Source organism: Solanum lycopersicum, chromosome 6 (assembly GCF_036512215.1).
Source record: "Solanum lycopersicum chromosome 6, SLM_r2.1".
Lineage (NCBI taxonomy): Eukaryota > Viridiplantae > Streptophyta > Magnoliopsida > Solanales > Solanaceae > Solanum > Solanum lycopersicum.
In genome coordinates, this window is record NC_090805.1 from 950,316 (window position 1) to 970,472 (window position 20,157).

Sequence of the window (20,157 nt, forward strand, 5' to 3'; positions counted from 1 at the left end):
AATTTTGGCTTTGGATCTATTTGGTAACAATTTCCTACTTTTCACTATGTTTGGCTAAAATCTTCTACCTTATCATGTTTCCAAATGCATTAATTAATTGTTGAATTTAATGTTGTTTTGACATGAGTTCAATTGTTTGTTCATGTTGTAATCAATGAATTGAAGTTGCAAATTCAGTTCTAGCTTAGCTCTCTATGCTTGCTCGAGAAAGAGGTATTAAAGTAAAATGAATGATTGATAGTTGTATTGATTGTGTCGCTATCAACCAGCTTGAGAAAGTGGGTTAATTAAGGAATTGAGTTGTTTGGTAAGAGAACTCACTTTGTTCGAGAGATAGCTATTGTAAACAAAACCTAGCCTAGCCAGAATTGTACTTGTTAGCGACCGCCTACACTCCGAATCGAAAAAAAGTGTAGTTGAGCGACACAGGCTTTTAGTTTTTATGTTCTAGTTTTTGAGTTGCATCCTTAGTCTTGACTTATTTTAGAGTTTTGTATGATGACATTCAGTTTCTAAGGATTTTATTTCTGCATATATTGTTTGACAATCGATCGAGTTTATGGGGCCAACCCAATTCGTTAGCTTGTTTTAAGTTGTTTTCTTAATAATGATCTCATGAATTGGTTGGTTTAGGTTCGTTCTCCTACCAGGTGGTTTAGTGTGGGTATCACTCACAACGATTTGGTTCAGTATCATTTATAGTACCGAATCAGTGATCCATGAGTATGAATGTGTAATCATAAGATTAAGTTAATTTCGAATATGCAACAAGTGTATAAGATAATGTCCTTCTCAACATAAAATATAGGATACAAGCCTTGTCAATTGATGACTTTGCCACATTTCCTCATACGACTTAACCACAAGCACAAGGAATTGTCACTATTACCTCATCCAATACTTGTAATTTTACACAAGTCAAAGATTATGGCAACCTACTGAAACTTTGTCTCATAATCAGAAAGATTACATTGTATACACAGTTTCACACCTTCTCCCACAACATTAGACATGGATTAGTTCTTTGTAAGCTGCAGTACAGATGTATATTACAATATTAAGGTATTGATTCTTGTGTAATTACTAAGAATAATTGGGCACATGTACAAGTGATGTAGAAGAAAATACCAACAGACATCACTCTGATCACGAGCCTATTTTCATTTCACCTCTAGAGAACCAAGAAACTCTTGGCTAGATCTTTTGCGCATGCCTTCTCTTCGAGTTAACAATCTGTGATCGTGGTATATAACAATGGTGTTTGTAGGAGTTAAGTAGCTGTCAATTTACCTTACTAACACATGCAAAATCACGCTGTCTGGATGCCAGCAAGTGATGCCCATCTGGTTCAGGAATATAGCTTTGTTTCCCTAGAGAGCACAGATGAAGGCGTGGAAATCCTTATTCGAAATTCGTTTTTGTACTCTGTTGACTGGGTTAAGCTTGCACTTTCTGTCATCCAGAGCCTGCTTGCAGTGGAAGTAAAGATCCTTCTTTGCCCTTTATGAAAAAATTAAGTTCTGCTGGTGCAACGACCATGCTCAACCATTCTTGTAGTTGCTCACCTTCTACTTTCTCATTCTCTGAGAGGAAGAAATATCAATCCATAAAAGAGTACCAAATATAAAACTCCAGTTTCATTTTATATGTCGGTCTGAGCATATAGTACCCATAAAAACTTGTGGTCTTAAACATGTCATTTTTGTAGTGAAAAGAGCATCACATTGACAGTACAATAGGAAGTATAGAATTAGAGAGTTCCCAAACATAAAAGAGTGCCATACTTTTAACACATACTAAACCAAAACAATGTCATAAAATGGAATAGAAAGAGTATCCACCTTCCACAAAGAAAAAGGTAAAGAGATTGAAAGGAAAAGACACATCACATATCATAAAGAGATCTTTGTTATTAATTAACATATTAAAAATATGACATATTAAAAATAAAATGAGATTCTTCTATTTATCTTTAATGCAAAATCATTACCTTGTGAAGTTAATTGAAAGAAAGCAATACTAAAGAATACCAAAAATTTGACTACTAAAGTGACATTGAACATATTACCTTCCAATTGAGCTCCCAACCCCTCAAGAACTTTGGGATTAGCACGTACAACACAGAGTGCAATATCAAGTGCAGACTGCAGTAAAGCCTTGACCTCTCTTTGAACAAGATCAACAAGATGCCCCTGTGGAATAATTTTACTTTCAGTTCTGCTAAAGATGTGGTATTTTCAAGTTAGAAACATAAGTTGGGATTAAATGTTAGAGCAGAAAAAAGCAGAGAATTCAGAAAACAAGAAAGGGGCAAAAGCGGAAAGACCTGGTCCCTTCCCCAGGACATGGATCCACCATCATCCATCCCACCTCCAGAAAGTGTTGCCACTGAGATAGGGCCAATGGTCTGACTAAGACCATATTCAGCCACTGCCTTGTAGGCCATGTCTGTAGCTCTGCGTATATCATCAAGAGCACCAGTAGATACACGTCCAGAGTACAATACTTCTTCCGCAGCACGTCCACCAAGAAGAGTGACCAACCTCCCACGCAATTCATCAACAAAGAGCAGATATCTGTCCTCATTGGTTGGAGGAATATAAGTAAATCCTAAAGCCCCTCCAGATCTTGGCAATATGCTCAGCTTCTGGTTAGCGAAAAAAGAGAACTGTTATTAATACCATAACTGCACTAATCCCAATTATGTACAACAAAAGCAACAATCATAGTTTGAGAAAAGCAAGGTTGAGTAGAAGCAAAGTACTGATTTTAGCAAAAGACTTTAAGCATCTGTACCAATATAGAAATGGCTGACCTCACTTGCAAACTTTCCCATGAAAAGGATCAGGATATTGAGAGAACTTGCAGGAAGACCACTTCCAGAACCATGTTGGTATGGTTCATTTGAAACAGATAGTTGGGGGAGGTAAAAGAAATGAACTGGTGCCGTCAAAATTAAGAAAGAGAGGAAGGGGAAATAACAAGGAAAATCACTTGAGATTTCTCATTAGTAACAACTTTCACATTGAGAAAAACAAAGTTGGGGGGTTGGAGAGTGAGTCGCTCGCTCTCTATTTACCAACACCAAAATCATGGAATAAAATACCTCACCTACTCAAGCCAGAAATATAGAACTATGATACTATTTCTTCTTTTTTTGTTGAGGAGAAACAACATTAAGGAAGGCATACAACCCTTTTACCCAGAAAATATATTTCCATGAATCTGGAGAACACCAGAAAAGAGAGAGATAGGGAGAAAGAACCTTATATTGTTTTTTCCTGATAAGTGAGGTCATTATGTACATATAACATTCTTCCAGAGTTGCCTTTCTAGGGAAAATAAAGGTCAAACAATCAGTAGCGTATTTGAGTTGTACCCAAGTCTGACATCAGAACCAAGTCATTTCCTATTCCTTATCAAATCCAGACACCCATTTTTTATTAGAATAAAGTATTAGATCCAAACACAGGCATTTTTCCATTTTGGACATTCTTATCAATCAACAGGACACCAATAAGCCACTACTTCTCCATTTTCTATTTTTTATATTTTATTTTATTCTGCTTCAATAACAGTGCTACTACATTGAGAAGGATAGGTCACAGATGACTGCATTGATCAATGATCCAAATATTTCTCCATAATCCATCACCCCAAGAACAAACTGTGAACCCAATTTAAACACTATTAGAGGTCCCATACCAAATGCAGGGGAGTGGTTTTGTTGATGCATAATGTCCCTGGAAAAGGTCAAAACCAGGCTGTTCAAGACATGCAGACATTTGATTTTCCTGTTCTGAAACATGACAAACTTAAGAAATTCTATTTCTAGAGTAGTTCTATCATATCAATTCTTTTTAGATGTCAGATGTTATCCAGTGGAACACAAATCAAATAACACGAACTTGCAGTAAATCAGGAAGAACAAGAATTTCTCAGAGAAAGTGATAATAATGATCACCTCAACCCGTGGCTGCCCGGAAAGAAGATTTGCAACAGCAGTCCCAACTACTGCGTGCCCTGCTTCATGCCTTGCTACTACACCCTTCTCACTTCCCTGCAGTTTGGCAGTCTTCTTCTCAATGCCCTGAAACATCGAAGATGAAGCTTGTAAACTAAATGGCAATGGTGATCAAGAAGAGAAACTAAAAGAAACATGTTAACTAATGTAGCAGCGAAGGTCAAAAACAAGAAATACTTTGTTTATTCACTCATTTGAACCCATAGACCAGCACTCTAGATTAAGCACGGGGGATGCAAACTATAACATGTCCGCCATCTTGCATTTTTCTTTTTTTTTAAAAAAAGTTAGACCTTCAACATTGTTAAGTCTAGTGCTTCTTAAAAAGCTCTTAGAGGGCAGCCACAGTCCCCTTCCTCTTCAACCTTTTTCCAATTATGTTACACAGAATCCATAGACATATATTGAGAAATATGTAACTTTACATGGACCAGACACCGCTCTGTATTTAAGTTTCCCTTGAAATCAGAACACGCTGGTCCTTAGCAATAAAAGATGGATCAAATAAGTCTAACTCCATCAGTTCTACCATTGACTCTAATGTTAGGAATTCTTCAGTCTTGAACATGTTTCTTATAATCTCATTGCTTATAAAATTCTGAGTATTTACAGCCATCAAGGTTCAAAGCATCGGCATGTACATATTTGCTGTTTAAGGATAGATAATATACACCACTTCTCTAAAGCTCTCGAAATCCAAGCTTATTGACTTTATCATACAATGGAGCCCAAAAATGGAACATCTAATATGGATGATCTTTTCTCATGAAAAGCTTCTTATGTATGCCCATTTTGTTCTAATTGAACTAACCATTGTGGATCTAACACACGATTGTGAAGAAAGAATTACATATAATGCAAAAAAAGAGTAATGGTGCATGCTGTTGCTCAGCCATTAGCATACTTATGAGAGGTAAAGAGTGATACCGCAATTGAACGCTCAACAGCTTGAATGAAATCAATTCTTTCAACTACAACTTTACTCAGTCTTCCTGCCAACAGAGCAGCTTCATTCACCAGATTTGCAAGATCTGCCCTATACCATCCTCAAATGAATAATCAGTCAGCCATAGAAACATCACATATAACATTTAAAGCTTATGAAAAGTCAGAGAACAAGGTTTACCCCGTAAAACCAGTAGTCATAGAAGCGATGTTACCAAGATCAACATCTTGTGCCAAGGGAAGTTCTTTCTTGGAGACATGTACCTTTAAGATAGCTTCTCTTCCACACCTATCAGGCGCTTCCACCTAGAAACAGGAACTTACATCACCATTTCCATTCTATAGGAGTTGTCTGTATGATGAGGTCATGACTCATGACCATGTTCTAAAACATGGTCAAAAGCTTTTAAGCAAAATGAAAACTTTATTCCCATTGAAGAAAGATACAAACCATTACAACACGGTCAAATCTCCCAGGTCGGCGAAGAGCAGGGTCTAAGACATCAGAGCGATTTGTTGCTCCAAGAACAATTACAGCAGAATTACTGTCAAATCCGTCCATCTCCTGCAGATTATTGTAAGATATTAGTTTCTTATGAAAAAACTGAAGTGATGCAGCACCACAAAACCAGTATGTCTTACAGTGAGTAGTTGGTTCAATGTCTGCTCTCTTTCATCATTGCTTACAATGCGGAATTTTCCATCACGGCTTTTTGCCACAGCATCTATCTGCACATCCAGAAAATGATGACACTTTTTTTTAGAATATTTTGAGTTTGTAGAGAAAGAAGAGGAGGTCTGCACATCCAGATGATGATGACACTTTTTATTGGAATATTTTGAGTTTGTAGAGGAAGAAGAAGAGGAGGAAAGCACAGGTGACCTCATCGATAAAAATTATTGAAGGTGCCTCCTTCTTTGCCCGTGCAAACAGGTCACGGACGCGTGATGCTCCCATTCCTACATACAATTCTACAAACTCACTTGCAGAACAACTGATAAAAGGAACCTCAGCTTCCCCAGCAACAGCCTTTGCTAGAAGTGTCTTTCCTGTCCCGGGGAGACCAACCTGTAACAATTAAAGCCATTTTTATAATCTAAACATTGAGAATCACAAAGCATAAAACTAATCAAATGGTGTCCCCAAGTAGAATGGTCTGACAGTCAATAGTCGCATAACAAAACTAGCAGGAAATAATGATGTGATTTGACCATAGAGGCATCACAAAGTGACATGAAGGGATAGAGAGAGAATCCCTTCAGAAACAGGAAAAAAACCAAGAACAAAAGATCAGAAGTTTCAATGAGTTACTATTCGAACCCTCCAATTATTGTACATTATTCTCAAAGCTTTCTCACTTTGATAACCACCTAGCATTCACATTACTACGTCAAATTTGAAACTCACCAGTAGAACACCACGAGGAGGACGTGCACCAAGCCGTACATACTTATCTGGATTTCTAAGAAATTCCTGGGGAAAAAAGCAATTAAAAACACCACAACAATGAATTATTAACTGTTCATCAACTTCTTATGGTATCAAAATGCAGCACTTATAGCAGATATGTTGTTAAGAAACGTTCACCAATGAAAATAAAAAATACCACAATTTCTTCTAGCTCCTCCTTAGCCTCGTCAACGCCTGCAACATCAGCAAATGTGATAGTTTCCCCTAGTTCAGACACTTTTGTGCCACCTGAACCCCCTGACTTGCGATTTCTGAGTTGGCCAGCTGTGCTCTGTTATTAAGCAGCCACAATGAAGTTGGTGAGTTATTCAGAAATATCACGGACATACAATAATCACACACATATTTTGAATAATAATTGTATGTACCTGAGAAAAATTCACTGGGAAGCGATGAAGAAGCCCCGCTAGTACAGCAATATAAAATAATGCTATCTGCAAAATAATGTAAAATAGCACTTCAAATTTTTAATTCAAACATCTGAAGAAAAAAAATCAGGATAGACAAACAATAATGAAATGTTTAGCTTACACCATAGAACAGATGAATAACATGAATGGGGCACTAGAAAGAAATGTCAAGTTGCATTAGCCAAAAATATAGAAAAACTCACTGCAACCAACTCGGGTTCATGCAATCTCTGCACTTGAGCAAGAAAAGAACATGAAAATTGATCTCACACTCCAGAATGGCATGTCAAAGGTTGCCTCAGAAAAGGGCGGAAAGGAGTAGTATTCACACTTAAAAGGAAGTTTATTCCATAAGAGTGACAAGTAGAATTCCTATAGCAAATTAAGAGAATAAGCTAGCTTGGAATCAACAGAAAATCTAGTCATCTTTGTTTTTGTGAAACACAAGACATCTTAAGCTAAGAAAGCACCTCGGAGAGGAACTTATGACTGAACTCAACTCTGAAATATTTTTGTTTGATGGTGTTGTTTGTTCCATGGGTTTGTTGTTGTGGTTGTTTGCTCCCTTAAAATACTTTAAACAACAAATAAGAAGTATGACTCAATCACAACCAATTGGGGTCGTCTATATGAATCATCAATATACATGCTGCTCCACTTTGGACCCATATCATTAACAATACTCAATAACTTGGAGTTGGCTTAAATTAGAGGTCTTCTACATATTCAACTGACATACAAATCTCTTAACAGAATAAAGATTCCTAGCATAATACTGAATCTGATGTAAGCACATTAATATAACTGAGCCTTATCATGATTTTTAAACCAACTGTGTTACATGCGATTTGAGGTTTATCTCGTCCTTTCTGGAAATTTCAAAAATAATTTGTTTCACACCAACTACTAAAGCATTTGGAGACCTTTGTAGAACATGAACAAGTCATCTCAAAAACATTTTCTCATTTTACGCTCATATGTGTATTATCTGTACGTGATATAAGACGTGATCATTTCCTATCTTATCTATTTTAAATTTTTTTGAGAAGGAATATCTATTTTTTATGATCACACATATATCTTAACAGTCTCATTACTACAACAATCATCTTGTTGATAATTTTTATTCTTAGAAGAAAACTCACTCCTAGTCTTACGACCATTATATAAAACTTGCCATTCGCTTTGGTAGGTTCCTCCTATTGTATGACACTCTTGTCACATCCTCCATTTCAACCATTCCATTTTAACTTTGTGTGTTATATCATATCGTTGCCCTAAATATTGAGCCTAAATATGTGAATTATCTGAATTTAAGAACCACAATAATACCTGCTCTTACCTCAATTTCGGTCTTTTTATGCTAGCACTCACAGTGCATTGTTCTATTCTTAATTCTAGTTATCCTACAACCCATCCTCTTTAGAATACTTCTTTATTTTCAAACATTTAGTTCACTCCCTTGCTAGTTTCATTAATTTACACAATATTGTCACTGGATAGTATAAACAAGTGTGCTCCTAGTAATTTACATAGTCTTTGTCAGCCAACGAATGCATTTTGAATACACAGCATTGAATTTGAACTACAATGTGAGATGGAAATGTAACTTGTAATATTATGTTAGTTAATAATGAAGACAGCATCAGAAAAAAGTAAAGAGGTTTATAAGTTGTAAAATACGATCACATTCTAAATCCTTATTTATAATCTCCACATACAATTCAACACTATTACTACAATGTTCGGTTTCATTTACTCTTTCCACATAAAACTTAGCATTGTTCAAAATGATGTTTGGCTCCAATTATCTTTTCCACTTAACAAATACCCGCATAAGTTATGCAGGGATGTATGGTTAAATTCAAAATCCTTATTTATAACTTGTAAAATACGATTACATTCTAAACCCTTATTCATAATCTCCACATAAAATTCAACACTTACTACAATGTTCGGTTTCATTTACTCTTTCCACATAAAGCTTAGCATTTCTCAATACAGTGTTTGGCTCCAATTTCCTTTTCCGCTAAGCTAATACCCGCATAAGTTATGCAAGGATATATGTATTATTTTATGGGGGATAGAATGTGGAATAAGAACTTGAGGATTAGTAATACATGTAGTAAAACCACTAGATGACAAAAATAACCATTGATAATAGTAACCAATATTTAATTTTGTTTAAACAAGTAAAAATATATTTTGAAATATACACTGTATAATAATTTTTAATACAACAAATACTAATTCAATAGTAAATAATCCATTTATTACTAAATCCTGCATTAGTAAATCCTTACAACTAATCCTTGCATAATTTGCTTCTAACCAAACAACCGCTACATGTCATGTGCTGAGAAAAGAGAGTAATTACATGACCATAAGAAGAAAGACAACATTTTCCTAGAACAACTATATAATTAAGTTGATCTAGTTATAACTTCTCCATTTGTGGGAACTCGAGATGTACAATATCAGAAGCAGTGAAGTTACAATTAAGCGCATATATAAAAAGTTGAAGAATGAACTAAAGCATTTGTAACGATAGTTTTTGACGAAGCATCAGATATCTCATATCTAATTACCAGTCCATTTTCAAGCTAACTGAATGTGTAGCTACTGGTATTACAGCCTCTTTAGGAAGACTAAAAACATTTACAGATACAGATATAGCAAGTGAACGTGCATCGGTGTAGATACACGACTTAACATTTCATAACAACAATATACACTTGAAAAGTAGTTCATCAAAACCTTACCAGTGCAGAGTTCATGAATCCACCAGACCGTTTATCGGGAGAACCAAACTCAACATCATTCTCAAGCATTTTCTCATAAGGGGTCTTTATATCACTCGGCCTCGTGGTAGTATACACAATTTTCTTTGTAGGAGTTACACTCCTTATCACTGCCTCAGAATCTTGCAACTTACTATTTCCATTTTCATTCACATTCACAACCTCAGTCTCTATTACACTACTACTCACTTCACTCTTCAATTTGAACATTATATGTACACCATCAACCTCAACTTTCTGCACCTGATTACTATTTATCTTACTCAAAAACTCACTATATGGAACAGTTACAAACATTGTCGGAGCTCTAGGATCCGACCCGGGTAATGGCAAACCGGGTCTTAGTAATCTCATAACAAACATCACAATCCCCAATTGCAATAACAAAACCCCAATTTCTTGAGCTTGAACTATCGGTTCCCACCTCAATTTCCTGCCCTTGGACCACCACCAATTATCTTTCCCTTGCTTCTCCCTTCTTGACGAACCCGAATTAGGGACCCGAGGACCCGGTTCTGAACCCGGAGATTTCTTGCTGTCTGTACCAGAAGATTCGGATTTTTCCGTTGAATCCGAATCTTGTTGACAGGACCCATTAGCCTGAACACTAATTTCACGTGGAGTTAACTTTTTCTGTGAATTCTTTTTCCCCAAAAAATCAAACCCAGAAAGGGATTTTGGAAATATAGCATTTAAACGAAAAGGGGTCTTTTGGGAGATCAAAGAAATGGGTTTTTCGTGTAAAAAACCATAGCGATTGCAGAAGAAAGTATGTCTGTAAAAATACTTCGGATTATACTGAAAATTCAAAGAAATTTGTACATGAATAAAGGGACGAAGATGGTGTTCGATTATTGCCATTTGAGAGAAAAATTTATGGAAGAAATGAAGAAAAAATTGAACTGAGTATTACAGATTGTGAGTGATTTTATTACCGGCGAGAGGTTGAAGAAGAAAGGATAACCGTTGGATTTGCCGGGTGCGGTTGTTTTTGACCGTTTGATTACTTCTGTCTGTTTTTTCGTGTTATCCAATTTTTTGTTTGAGATTGTCAAGTTTATTTTGTTAGATTATCACCAATTATTTATTTTAAAAAAAATTAATTTCAAATTAATGTAATGAATTGTAGTTTTACTTGTAAATTAAATTAGATATATTTTGATATAAAATTAAAATACGAAAACACTTTTAAATTCTAATGGGTTATTAAAATGATCTTTTTATTTGACTAACAATATTTAAATATATCATTAATTTTATAACATGAGTTACCTATTTGGCTGATTTTAGGAGTGTATTTAACATTTTTCTCAATTTTTTCTTAAGCGCATCATAATTCTACGAGAGTTTGAGGTCACTTGTTATATTATATGATAGATCAAAAATAATTTATGTTTAATTAGTTAACTAAAAAGTAATTTTAACACTGTCAACCTATAATACGAGAGTAAAACTAATAATCTATCTACAATTTACAAAGTATTTTTAATAGTTTTTTTGTCATTAATAATAAAAATATGCAAACGTATATAATGCAATCATTTACAGGCTCCATTATCATTTATACGATAATCCTCCATCCGGTATTGTTTGTCATTATGCGATTTTTATAAGTCAATTTGATTAATTTTTAAAGTTAAATTAGATCATATTCATTTGACATTTTAAAAAAAATAGATATTCTAAAACTATATAAAAAGTAGTATATATATTGAAACTTTGTATATTAATATGATGAATATTAATCAAAATTTTTATAGTTTGAATCTAAAAATAAAAATTATAACAGTACCAGACAACGAATTGAGTAATAGTTTTCCTTTTTGGATTGGTTCGAAACGTCATTCATCTTAGTATTTAATTATATATGGTCAAGCATTTTAATTATTATTATTATTATTAGTCCTTTAAGTTTCCATTATTTTAATGTGAGTTATTATGTTAACTACACACGTTTGATATATTCATAGAAAAATATATTTAAATTATCATAAATTATACTTCTTCCTTTCAAATTATTTATCTAAATTTTTTTTATAAGATCTTAAGAAAAAACAAATAAGAGAATGTGTTATATTCATATGTTGAAGTTTGGCACTTTGCAATGGTTTAAAAGTATGTGTTTCTCAATATTTCTCTTGTCCAAACCAAAACCACATATACTATTCAATTTAATTTTATTAAACTTTGTCATTTTGCATGGATTTTATTTTATATTATATATAAACTATATTGAAAAAAAAAGTTATTTTAATCCTAGATATTTTTCAACAACTACGTATTTTTTCTTATTTTAAAAAGATATTCCAATTCCAGTGTTTGACCAAATAAGAGAATTTTGCATTTTTACCTTTAGATGTAAATATAATTTCTAACTTTTTCTTTTGGCTTAAAAATACCTTTATTTCATAGAAAATGACTGAAAAATATTATTCTTTCACTTTTTGTTTAAAAAGTACTTTTAATTTTTATTTTTTATTCGAGAAAAGACATAAAGTATCTGAAGTTATTTCGAATCTTCAAAATAACATGTAAACTATGCAAACGTTTTATTATCCTCAAAACAATTCTGAACTGATATTATTACATTTTTGTCCACCTGGCATGGAGTATGCACTTTCTTAAAGAGCGTGAACAAATTAAAAAAATAAATATAATTTTATTTTTATAATTATTTTGTTATAAAATATATTTTTTTATTTTTCTTATTATTTTAACTTTTTGTCCTTATTAATTTTCTTTTTTTCTTTCTTCCTTCTTCTTCAGAAATTCTTTCTCATTTTCGTGGTAACTTTTCACTTTCAATATCATTTTTTATCACTATTTACCTCCTTTTTTACTACTATTAACTAGTATTTGTACCCGCGCATTGCGCGGATATTTCAAACGTCATAATGATTAAATCAAAAGCAATTTATGAAATATACTTATAGTGTTATTCTAATAGTTATGATTAACTCTCTTCAACTTTAAAATTATATCTAAATATTTTATCATATTTTGAACAATTTGATAACCCATTAGATTTCAAGATGATTAATAGGTATTATTTATCTTTTAAATTCAAATTTCACTTAAACTTTTTCAATTTTCGGAGGATTCTGATTCTTACAAAATTATCATTTTTAGTTTTGAAGTTATATGAAATGAGATAAATTAATTAATAGAATTTTAAGGTAATAGAATTTATTTTACAATTTTTTGATTTATTTGTTATTATTGGATTACTTGTTTAATTCATTATTAATACAAGTTTAATTTACTCTATAGATCATTATGTGTAATATATTTTTAATTCAACTTTGATATGTGTGTAATACATTTTTAGTTCAAGTTTAATTCATTTTGCAATTTGTTATGTCTCTTTATTTATTGGGATTAAATTATTTAATTAATTAATTAATTATTGATTCAAATTTTATTCATTTAGAAACAAAAGAAAAAAAATAAGACAAAGAGAGAGCACAGCAGCAAAGAGAAAGCAAAAAATAAAAAAAAAGCAATAATAAAAAAAAAGTAAGAGAGAAATATATACAAAAAAAAAAAAAAAAGCAAGAGAAAGAGAGAAGAATTAATAAGCGGAGAGAAAAAAAAAGAGAAAGAGACGAGAGAAGAAAAATCTAACAAATATATAATTTTGTTTTATATTGTTATAAATGATAATATTTAAAGAATATATCTAAAACAAGTAATTATTTTTTAAAAGGGATCCACTTAAGTAATTAATCCTTTTTGGATGTGGTTTTTCTTGAGTTGTGTCAATGTTCAGAGTCCAACTCGCCCTACTCGATCCAACCCATTTAGGTTGGGTTGACTATTGACCCGTTCATTTGTTAGTTCAATTATTTTAATACAATCCATTAAAAATTGAGTTGATATGTTACTCAAATTAATTTTTGAAAAATCTTGTCAAAGTATTATTATTATTTTTTTTGATTTTATATGTTATATATAGTTATAATAAAGAAAAAAAGAATAATTTTATTAGTATTAAAAGCTTATAAAATAACAAATAAATCTATTGAAACTTAGCAAAAACTGAGCGCGTAATGTATTATGGCAAGATATAGAATTTGATTTTCCATAGTGATATTACAATATGCTAATATAATGATTTATATAGTTTTGGACTTCCCTATCATAATCCTCCTCATAATTAGTCACAAAAGAAAAGAATAATAGGTGCATGTATAGATACTATGCATATGTTTAGATTTAAAATCCTAATCTCTAGTTATTACTAAAAATAAGGAGCAAGGATGGTGGAGAATTTCTAAAATAAGAGGATATCACTAACCAAAAATGAACTAAATTCCCTCAATAGACATAATTCTTTATCAAACTAAATAAGATGAGAGTCTCTTTGTGTTTATATCTAAATTTTTCCTAATGATACAACATTTGACAAAGAAATGGCTGTTGAGTCAAGCAATATTAGTAGTTTGATATGGACAAATGTTAAATATTCTATAGAATTTTCTTCCACTTTTACCAAAAAACATCCATTTGTTTCATTCACTTTGTTATTCTTCATCTTGTTTTATGCACTTTCACCATCAAACACATGGTTTTTCATATATTCCTTACCCCTTTTGTTCTTTTTCACTGTTCTTCTTATACTCTTCTTTAGCATTCCAAGTTTCAAACACTTTGAAAGAGATGTTGATCATTCGAAACCTTCTGAGAATACAATCAGTCACCATGATGAAGATGTCATTGAGGATAAACGAAAGGCTTTCCTTCGAGCTAGATCTGTTAGACGAAGAAAATCCAAGAAATGTATAGAAACTGGTGCTGAGGAGTTTATACAAGGTGGAACGTTTCGAATGCCTTTAAGTGATGATCATGATCATGATGATTTTGTTGATAAAGGCGCGTTGATTGAAGAAAAACTGAAAGATATACGAGAGGTGGAAGTGCATTCGATAAGTCATGGTCGTGATGAATGCTCTTCTAGCTCAAGTATTTTCAAGAATTCAAGGCCTGTTGAGTATTCTTATGAAGGAAGTGGAAAATGTTTCAAATCATATAGTTGTATGTATGAGAGAAGAAGAGAATGTTTTGGTGAAACAGAATATGATGGGGCTAGAAATAAGGGTGTGCAATGGAAAGATGATGATCAAAAGAATCTGATGGATCTTGGACTTTCTGAGATTGAAAGGACTAGAAGATTGGAAAGTTTAATGGCACGAAGACGAGCACGAAAGATGTTGAGCCTACAGGTTAGAAGATCATTGATGAATATAGGCTGCAAAGAAACATTTCCTCCAATATCTTCAATTTTAATTCCAAAACATAAAGAATCAACTAATCAATTTTCAACTACCCCGGGTTCAGCCCCTTCGATTTTGGGACCTAATCGGAATCCTTTTGACCTTCCTTATGATCAACATGAAGAAAAGCCTAATGTAAGAGGTGGAAGTTTTATGCAAGAGTTCATGTCAGCTCAGGAACAGAAGGAGTTGATGTTATCCAGGCATGGAAGCTTCTGTATGGGGACTGCATTGTCAGGGGATTTGAATCTTGATCAGCGCGAAAGGACTCAACGTTCTGATCTTCCATCCAGGCAATGGTTTCCAGAGACATCTGAAAGTTCCAAATCAAGACACCCGTTAGGTAAAATGACGTATCTATTCTTTTCCGTCTGAATACCTAGATAGCCCCTTAAACTTGACATGTTTTATAAGTTAAAACACCTATCACGACCCTCCGCCTTTATCTCAGGCTTGAGACCAAGAATGTTCGTGATCTCATTCTGGGTGACGTTTGTCCTTCAATACTTCCTTTAAATGAAAATTAATAAATGTGGTTTGTTTGCAGGTAAGGAAGAAAATGACAGAATAGTTGAAGAAGTACCATCTCAAGCATCCGAACCGGAGATGAACGTGGTCTATAAAGGAGATCAAAGTAGGGAAGTCCAGGATGAAAAAGACAGTAGTGAAGTACAGATAAAGTCAGTACTAGTGGAAGATATTAGCAATAGGGTAAGTTCATCATCTTCGTCGGAAGATGATGAACCAATCTATAAGATAGACAAAGATGCAATCTTGAAGTCTATTGCTTCTCCTGCTCTAAGGAACTTATCAGGTGATCCATCGCCTTCTGGTTTATCCTTGTTGGAGAACACGATAGAGAACGAACGTTTATACTATCCTAATCGTCCTATGCATCACACTCCCGGCCAGTCTATTGCTTCTGACTTGCAAGTGGAGGTTTCTGAAGTTGGTTCACCTCCCTTGACAGACGATGGGAACTCATCCGTGGGTGAGGAGATCTCTATAGATGGGGAGATAGAAAAAGCTATAACGTCTAGCAGTGAGGACGTTCTGATGTCTTCATCTCACCTAGCTAGAGTAGATGAAAATGAATCAAATTCCAGAGAAGTATGCGAGGTCACTGAACAAGATATAGTAGAATTTGGATTTTCGAGGTTCCATATGTCTGAGAATAATGTGCCACAAAATATTCCATCAGAACGAACAATCGAACCGTATTCCACTGGTTCAAGCTCATTTCCACCTCCAAGGACAGACAGGAATCAAGCTAGCAGTAGTTATCAACAGCGTAGGCCGGAAGGACTTTCTGTAGTCGGTGAAAGATTTCAAGGTTCATTACTACAGCCAGAATTTCCAGCACAACAACTCCCTTTCGCATTAACGTCATTAGTATCACCGACATCTGTTCTACAACCAAATTGTTTGATTGAACATGGATCCTCTTCGAGTATTGATCAGCTACAAAATGATAGGTCAGTGAACATATCTAGTGAAAGATCAGATTCAATTGCTTCACAGGAATCAGATCTTAGTTTAAGCAACTTAACATTACAAGTTTCTGAATTACCTTCAGAAACAGAAAATTCAATTTCAGCCAAAGAGAACGATGTCGCTGCACTCGTTCTAGACAGTGCCAGCGAACAACATAGTGAACCTGTGGCATTTTCGACTATTGGACAAGGACATCACTCATTTGAAGCCTCTTCTAGTACATCATCGTCTAAGTCTGTTTCGCAACCAACATTTTCCATTGATAAAGGATCTAGTTCAAATTTGGAGGCTCAACAAGTAGATAGGCGCAAACTAAAAAATAAGCTGACAGATGAAGTAACTGCTGAAAGTTGTGATCCAACCAGTACTCGGAGCTCAAAACTTACGTTAAGAAATCCGACAGTGCAAAGTTCAGTACCACATCCGAAGACACAGAAGTCTGCAGAAAATTCAAAGTCTCTCCCTAGGAATGAAATTCATGAAGCACTTCACGATAATGGTGGTAAACAGCCTATTGAAGAAGTTTTTTCTACAATTAGCCAGAGTATTGATGGTTCACAAGCATCATCATCATCATCACCACATGATTTGGTGGTTGAACAAGTTCCGAGGGCCTCTACTTCATCCCCCTCTCCCAACACTATGATTCAACCAAAGTTCTCAGCAAGTGAAGGCTCCTCGACTTCTGAAACACAGAAAAGAATGCAGGTTTGGTGATTTTAATGAATTTGACAATGATTAGATTATGCAAGTTAAACGAGTTGATTTCTCTGATGGTTACTCAACTAATAGTTATCATCTTAGAAATTAACCTTTCTTCAACAAAAAGAAAGTGACTTTATGAGATAATAACTACGATCCAAGTGACCATATAAGAAATCAACTCCATGTTAAATTAATTGATATAAGTTGAAATCCAGCATGCAAACAATACTTTTTGTGAAGTTTAGTTGTGTATCGACTTGTTAAAGGCAGAAAAGATGTATAATCGTGTATAGTTAAAAATAATGAATGTGTATCATAAGTTTGTAATAAAATTATAATGTGTCAGTAAAGCAGTGTTTTTGGCAGACAGGAAAATGTAATTGCACCTGCATTTTCAAGTTCTGCATAACAAAACCTAATAGAAACAACATTTTCTTTCCAGTTTCTCACTTATAGAAGTGTTTGAAATTTCAAGTATTGTTTTTTCTTTTTAATGTAACTTAGGATCCGATACCTGGAATTCCATCGGAGAGCTCTGTCAATCAAGACTTGATCAGCTTACAATCTTTAATCCGAGAAGTCCCTACAGCCTCGAGTTGTTCATCATCACCAAAGTCCGTACTCAAACCAAAGTCCTCAACAGGTCAAGGCCCTCTGTTGAACTTTGACAGGGAGGAACAAATAGGTGAAAGTCCAAGTCCAAGAATGTCTAGAACTTCATTAGTTGAGTCTGCATCAGACCAACTTCATCATACAGATGCTAAAACGGTACGTTTATATAGACTGGATCAAATGATACCTTCAATTACTTAAGTTATATATACTGACAGTATGGTAGGATTATTTTTGTTAGTATGATAAACCAAACCACCCTTTAGAGAATAGGTTCTCCTATTTTCGCACTTATCAGTACATAAAACTTACCCTCTCTTTGAAACAGCATAAATAGATGGTCTTTTCTTGTTACATTCATTATATCATATTTTTGTGCTTGTGAAAATAATGTAATACGGAGTCACATAGGCTCAACGGTGGTTAGTTGAACATCCTTTGCCAGGAAAAATAAACCGCATATATAATAAACTATACGTGTATGTTGAATCTAGAACATCCTTAACGAAATTCATACTTTGTCTTTGATTGCAACGTTATACAGAAACCATCCAATGATGAAGAGAAGTTTCATGAAGAAGCCACTAATCACAATGATGTCAAGAAGGAGGACTTACCTAAAATGAGCCTCAAAGAAGTCTCTGTAGAATCACCAAACAAGACCACTATGGTGTCTTCCAACACCACCAACAACAACAAACAAGAAAAGACAAGTGATGTTACAAATTTTGCTTCCAGTTCAACTGACAAGAATGAAATTTTAGTCACTCCTATTAGTGCAAGTGAACAAACTTCAGATAAGGGTAATTCTGCAGCATTAAAGGAAACACATAGTGAAAAAAGAGATTGTAAAGAGAAGGCTAAAGACTAATAAGGGGATAGTTAACATGCACTTGTTTTCTATATTGTTCAGACTCTTCAAAAACACCGAGGGATATTTTAGGAGAGTTCAAACAACATAGTTTGTTTCTTCTTTTCCCATGAGACTCCTTAAATGTGTAACTCAATTTTCATTTGTAAGATACCTGGTGTATATAGGAGCTCTATGAAGTTTGATGTATACACATAGGAGAGTCAAGAGGAAATTTATTGTTGTATAGTATATTAGGATGTATAATTTATAGAGAATGACACTGAAAACATGTTTGTAGCAGGTAAACCTGCACTCATATTTATGTTACTATTTTCAGTTTTTAGAAAAAAAATTATGCTATTAATATTTATATGGACTAATATGTGTGGATGATTCTCACAAAGGACTATTTTTCACTCAGGTCGGCTCAAACATATTAGTGGCCTAAAACAAAAATTAAACGGGGCCTTAAACTTGAATTGTTAATACTTTTATATAATTGATTTCTTTCGTCTTCATTTTATTTTAATTTTTTTTCATGCACTCCAAATATGTCAATTTTCTTCTAATACTTCCTTCATTTTTCATGAAAAGTTAATTTGTTAGGTACATATGAATATGTATGAGTATATTTTGAAGATTAACAAACCGGTGCGATGCATTTTGGAGCAACCTGAGCAAACGTGAATTCATTTAACATAGCTTACTGGAAGTAAAAATCAAAAATTAAGTACAACTTTGTAATTTATTAGCATACTTAAAGTAGAAAAATTATGTGAATAAAGATGTAAGAAGGAATTCAAAGCCAAGTGAAAGAAGGAATACTATATCGTATTTGCTTAAGGAAAACATATGTCTTTATTTACTTTCTACTTGCTTAAGGAAAACTTACTTGAGGCGACAAAAAGCGTAAGATTTTTGCAGCAAAGACAAATAAGAATAAGAAGCCAAAGTTGAGTTCAACAAGGATTTGATGCGACAAAGTTAAAGTTGAAGAAGAAGTGAACTAGGAGTTCCACACAAAAGAGGACTCCTACGTGAAGTAGGATTTCTAGTTGAAATAGGTTTTGGATTTAAGTCCAAATCTATAGGGCGATAGTTTCGCTTGAGAAAAATTGCGCACTTACATAGAGAGAAGATCAAAACATGATCAAGAGGTTTGAAAGAGTTTTGAGATTTATTGGGAGTGTTGCAATTTGTGAGAAAAAATTGTATGATTGTATTCAAGAGTCTTGTTTACAATATGAGTTTTGTGAGTAGGAGTTGTTCGACAAGTTGTAGAACTTGAAGAATATTAGAAGATATAAAACCTGGGTTTGTGTCTTTGGGTAGCTAGAGATTAGAGTTAATAATTTCTTAGCTAGGAATTAGAGTTTATAATACCTCTAGGAATTAAAACTTATAATTCCTTAGGTTACATAACTTTGTAATTTTTTGTTGACACATAATGTTTAATAAAGTGGAGTTAAATCCTACAGAGGTGTAGGTCTTGGGTTTTTCACCCTTAAGAGTTGGGGTTTCCGCGATAAAATATTGTAGTATTATTTTATTTGTTTCACAAAACGTAAC

General features: G+C 33.7%; 2 protein-coding genes across 2 annotated transcripts; one reads left to right on the plus strand and one right to left on the minus strand.

Moving 5' to 3' along the window:
- Positions 1 to 856: 856 nt before the first annotated feature.
- On the minus strand, positions 857 to 10,776 carry LOC101263215 (ATP-dependent zinc metalloprotease FTSH 9, chloroplastic). Its single transcript, XM_004240345.5, has 13 exons — positions 9,613 to 10,776; positions 6,809 to 6,874; positions 6,577 to 6,711; positions 6,378 to 6,443; positions 5,853 to 6,038; positions 5,612 to 5,698; positions 5,421 to 5,534; positions 5,151 to 5,275; positions 4,952 to 5,060; positions 3,965 to 4,090; positions 2,327 to 2,647; positions 2,069 to 2,192; positions 857 to 1,583 (listed from the first exon to the last, which is right to left on the minus strand). Exons 1-13 carry the CDS (start codon positions 10,510 to 10,512, stop codon positions 1,456 to 1,458), a joined length of 2,487 nt encoding a protein of 828 aa, XP_004240393.1. The 5' UTR covers positions 10,513 to 10,776; the 3' UTR covers positions 857 to 1,455.
- Positions 10,777 to 13,764: 2,988 nt separating this feature from the next.
- LOC104647800 (probable GPI-anchored adhesin-like protein PGA55) lies at positions 13,765 to 18,958 on the plus strand. Its single transcript, XM_010323609.4, has 4 exons — positions 13,765 to 15,267; positions 15,472 to 17,126; positions 17,628 to 17,891; positions 18,280 to 18,958. The coding sequence occupies exons 1-4, from the start codon at positions 14,064 to 14,066 to the stop codon at positions 18,604 to 18,606; spliced, it is 3,450 nt and encodes a 1,149-aa protein (XP_010321911.1). The 5' UTR covers positions 13,765 to 14,063; the 3' UTR covers positions 18,607 to 18,958.
- Positions 18,959 to 20,157: the final 1,199 nt, after the last annotated feature.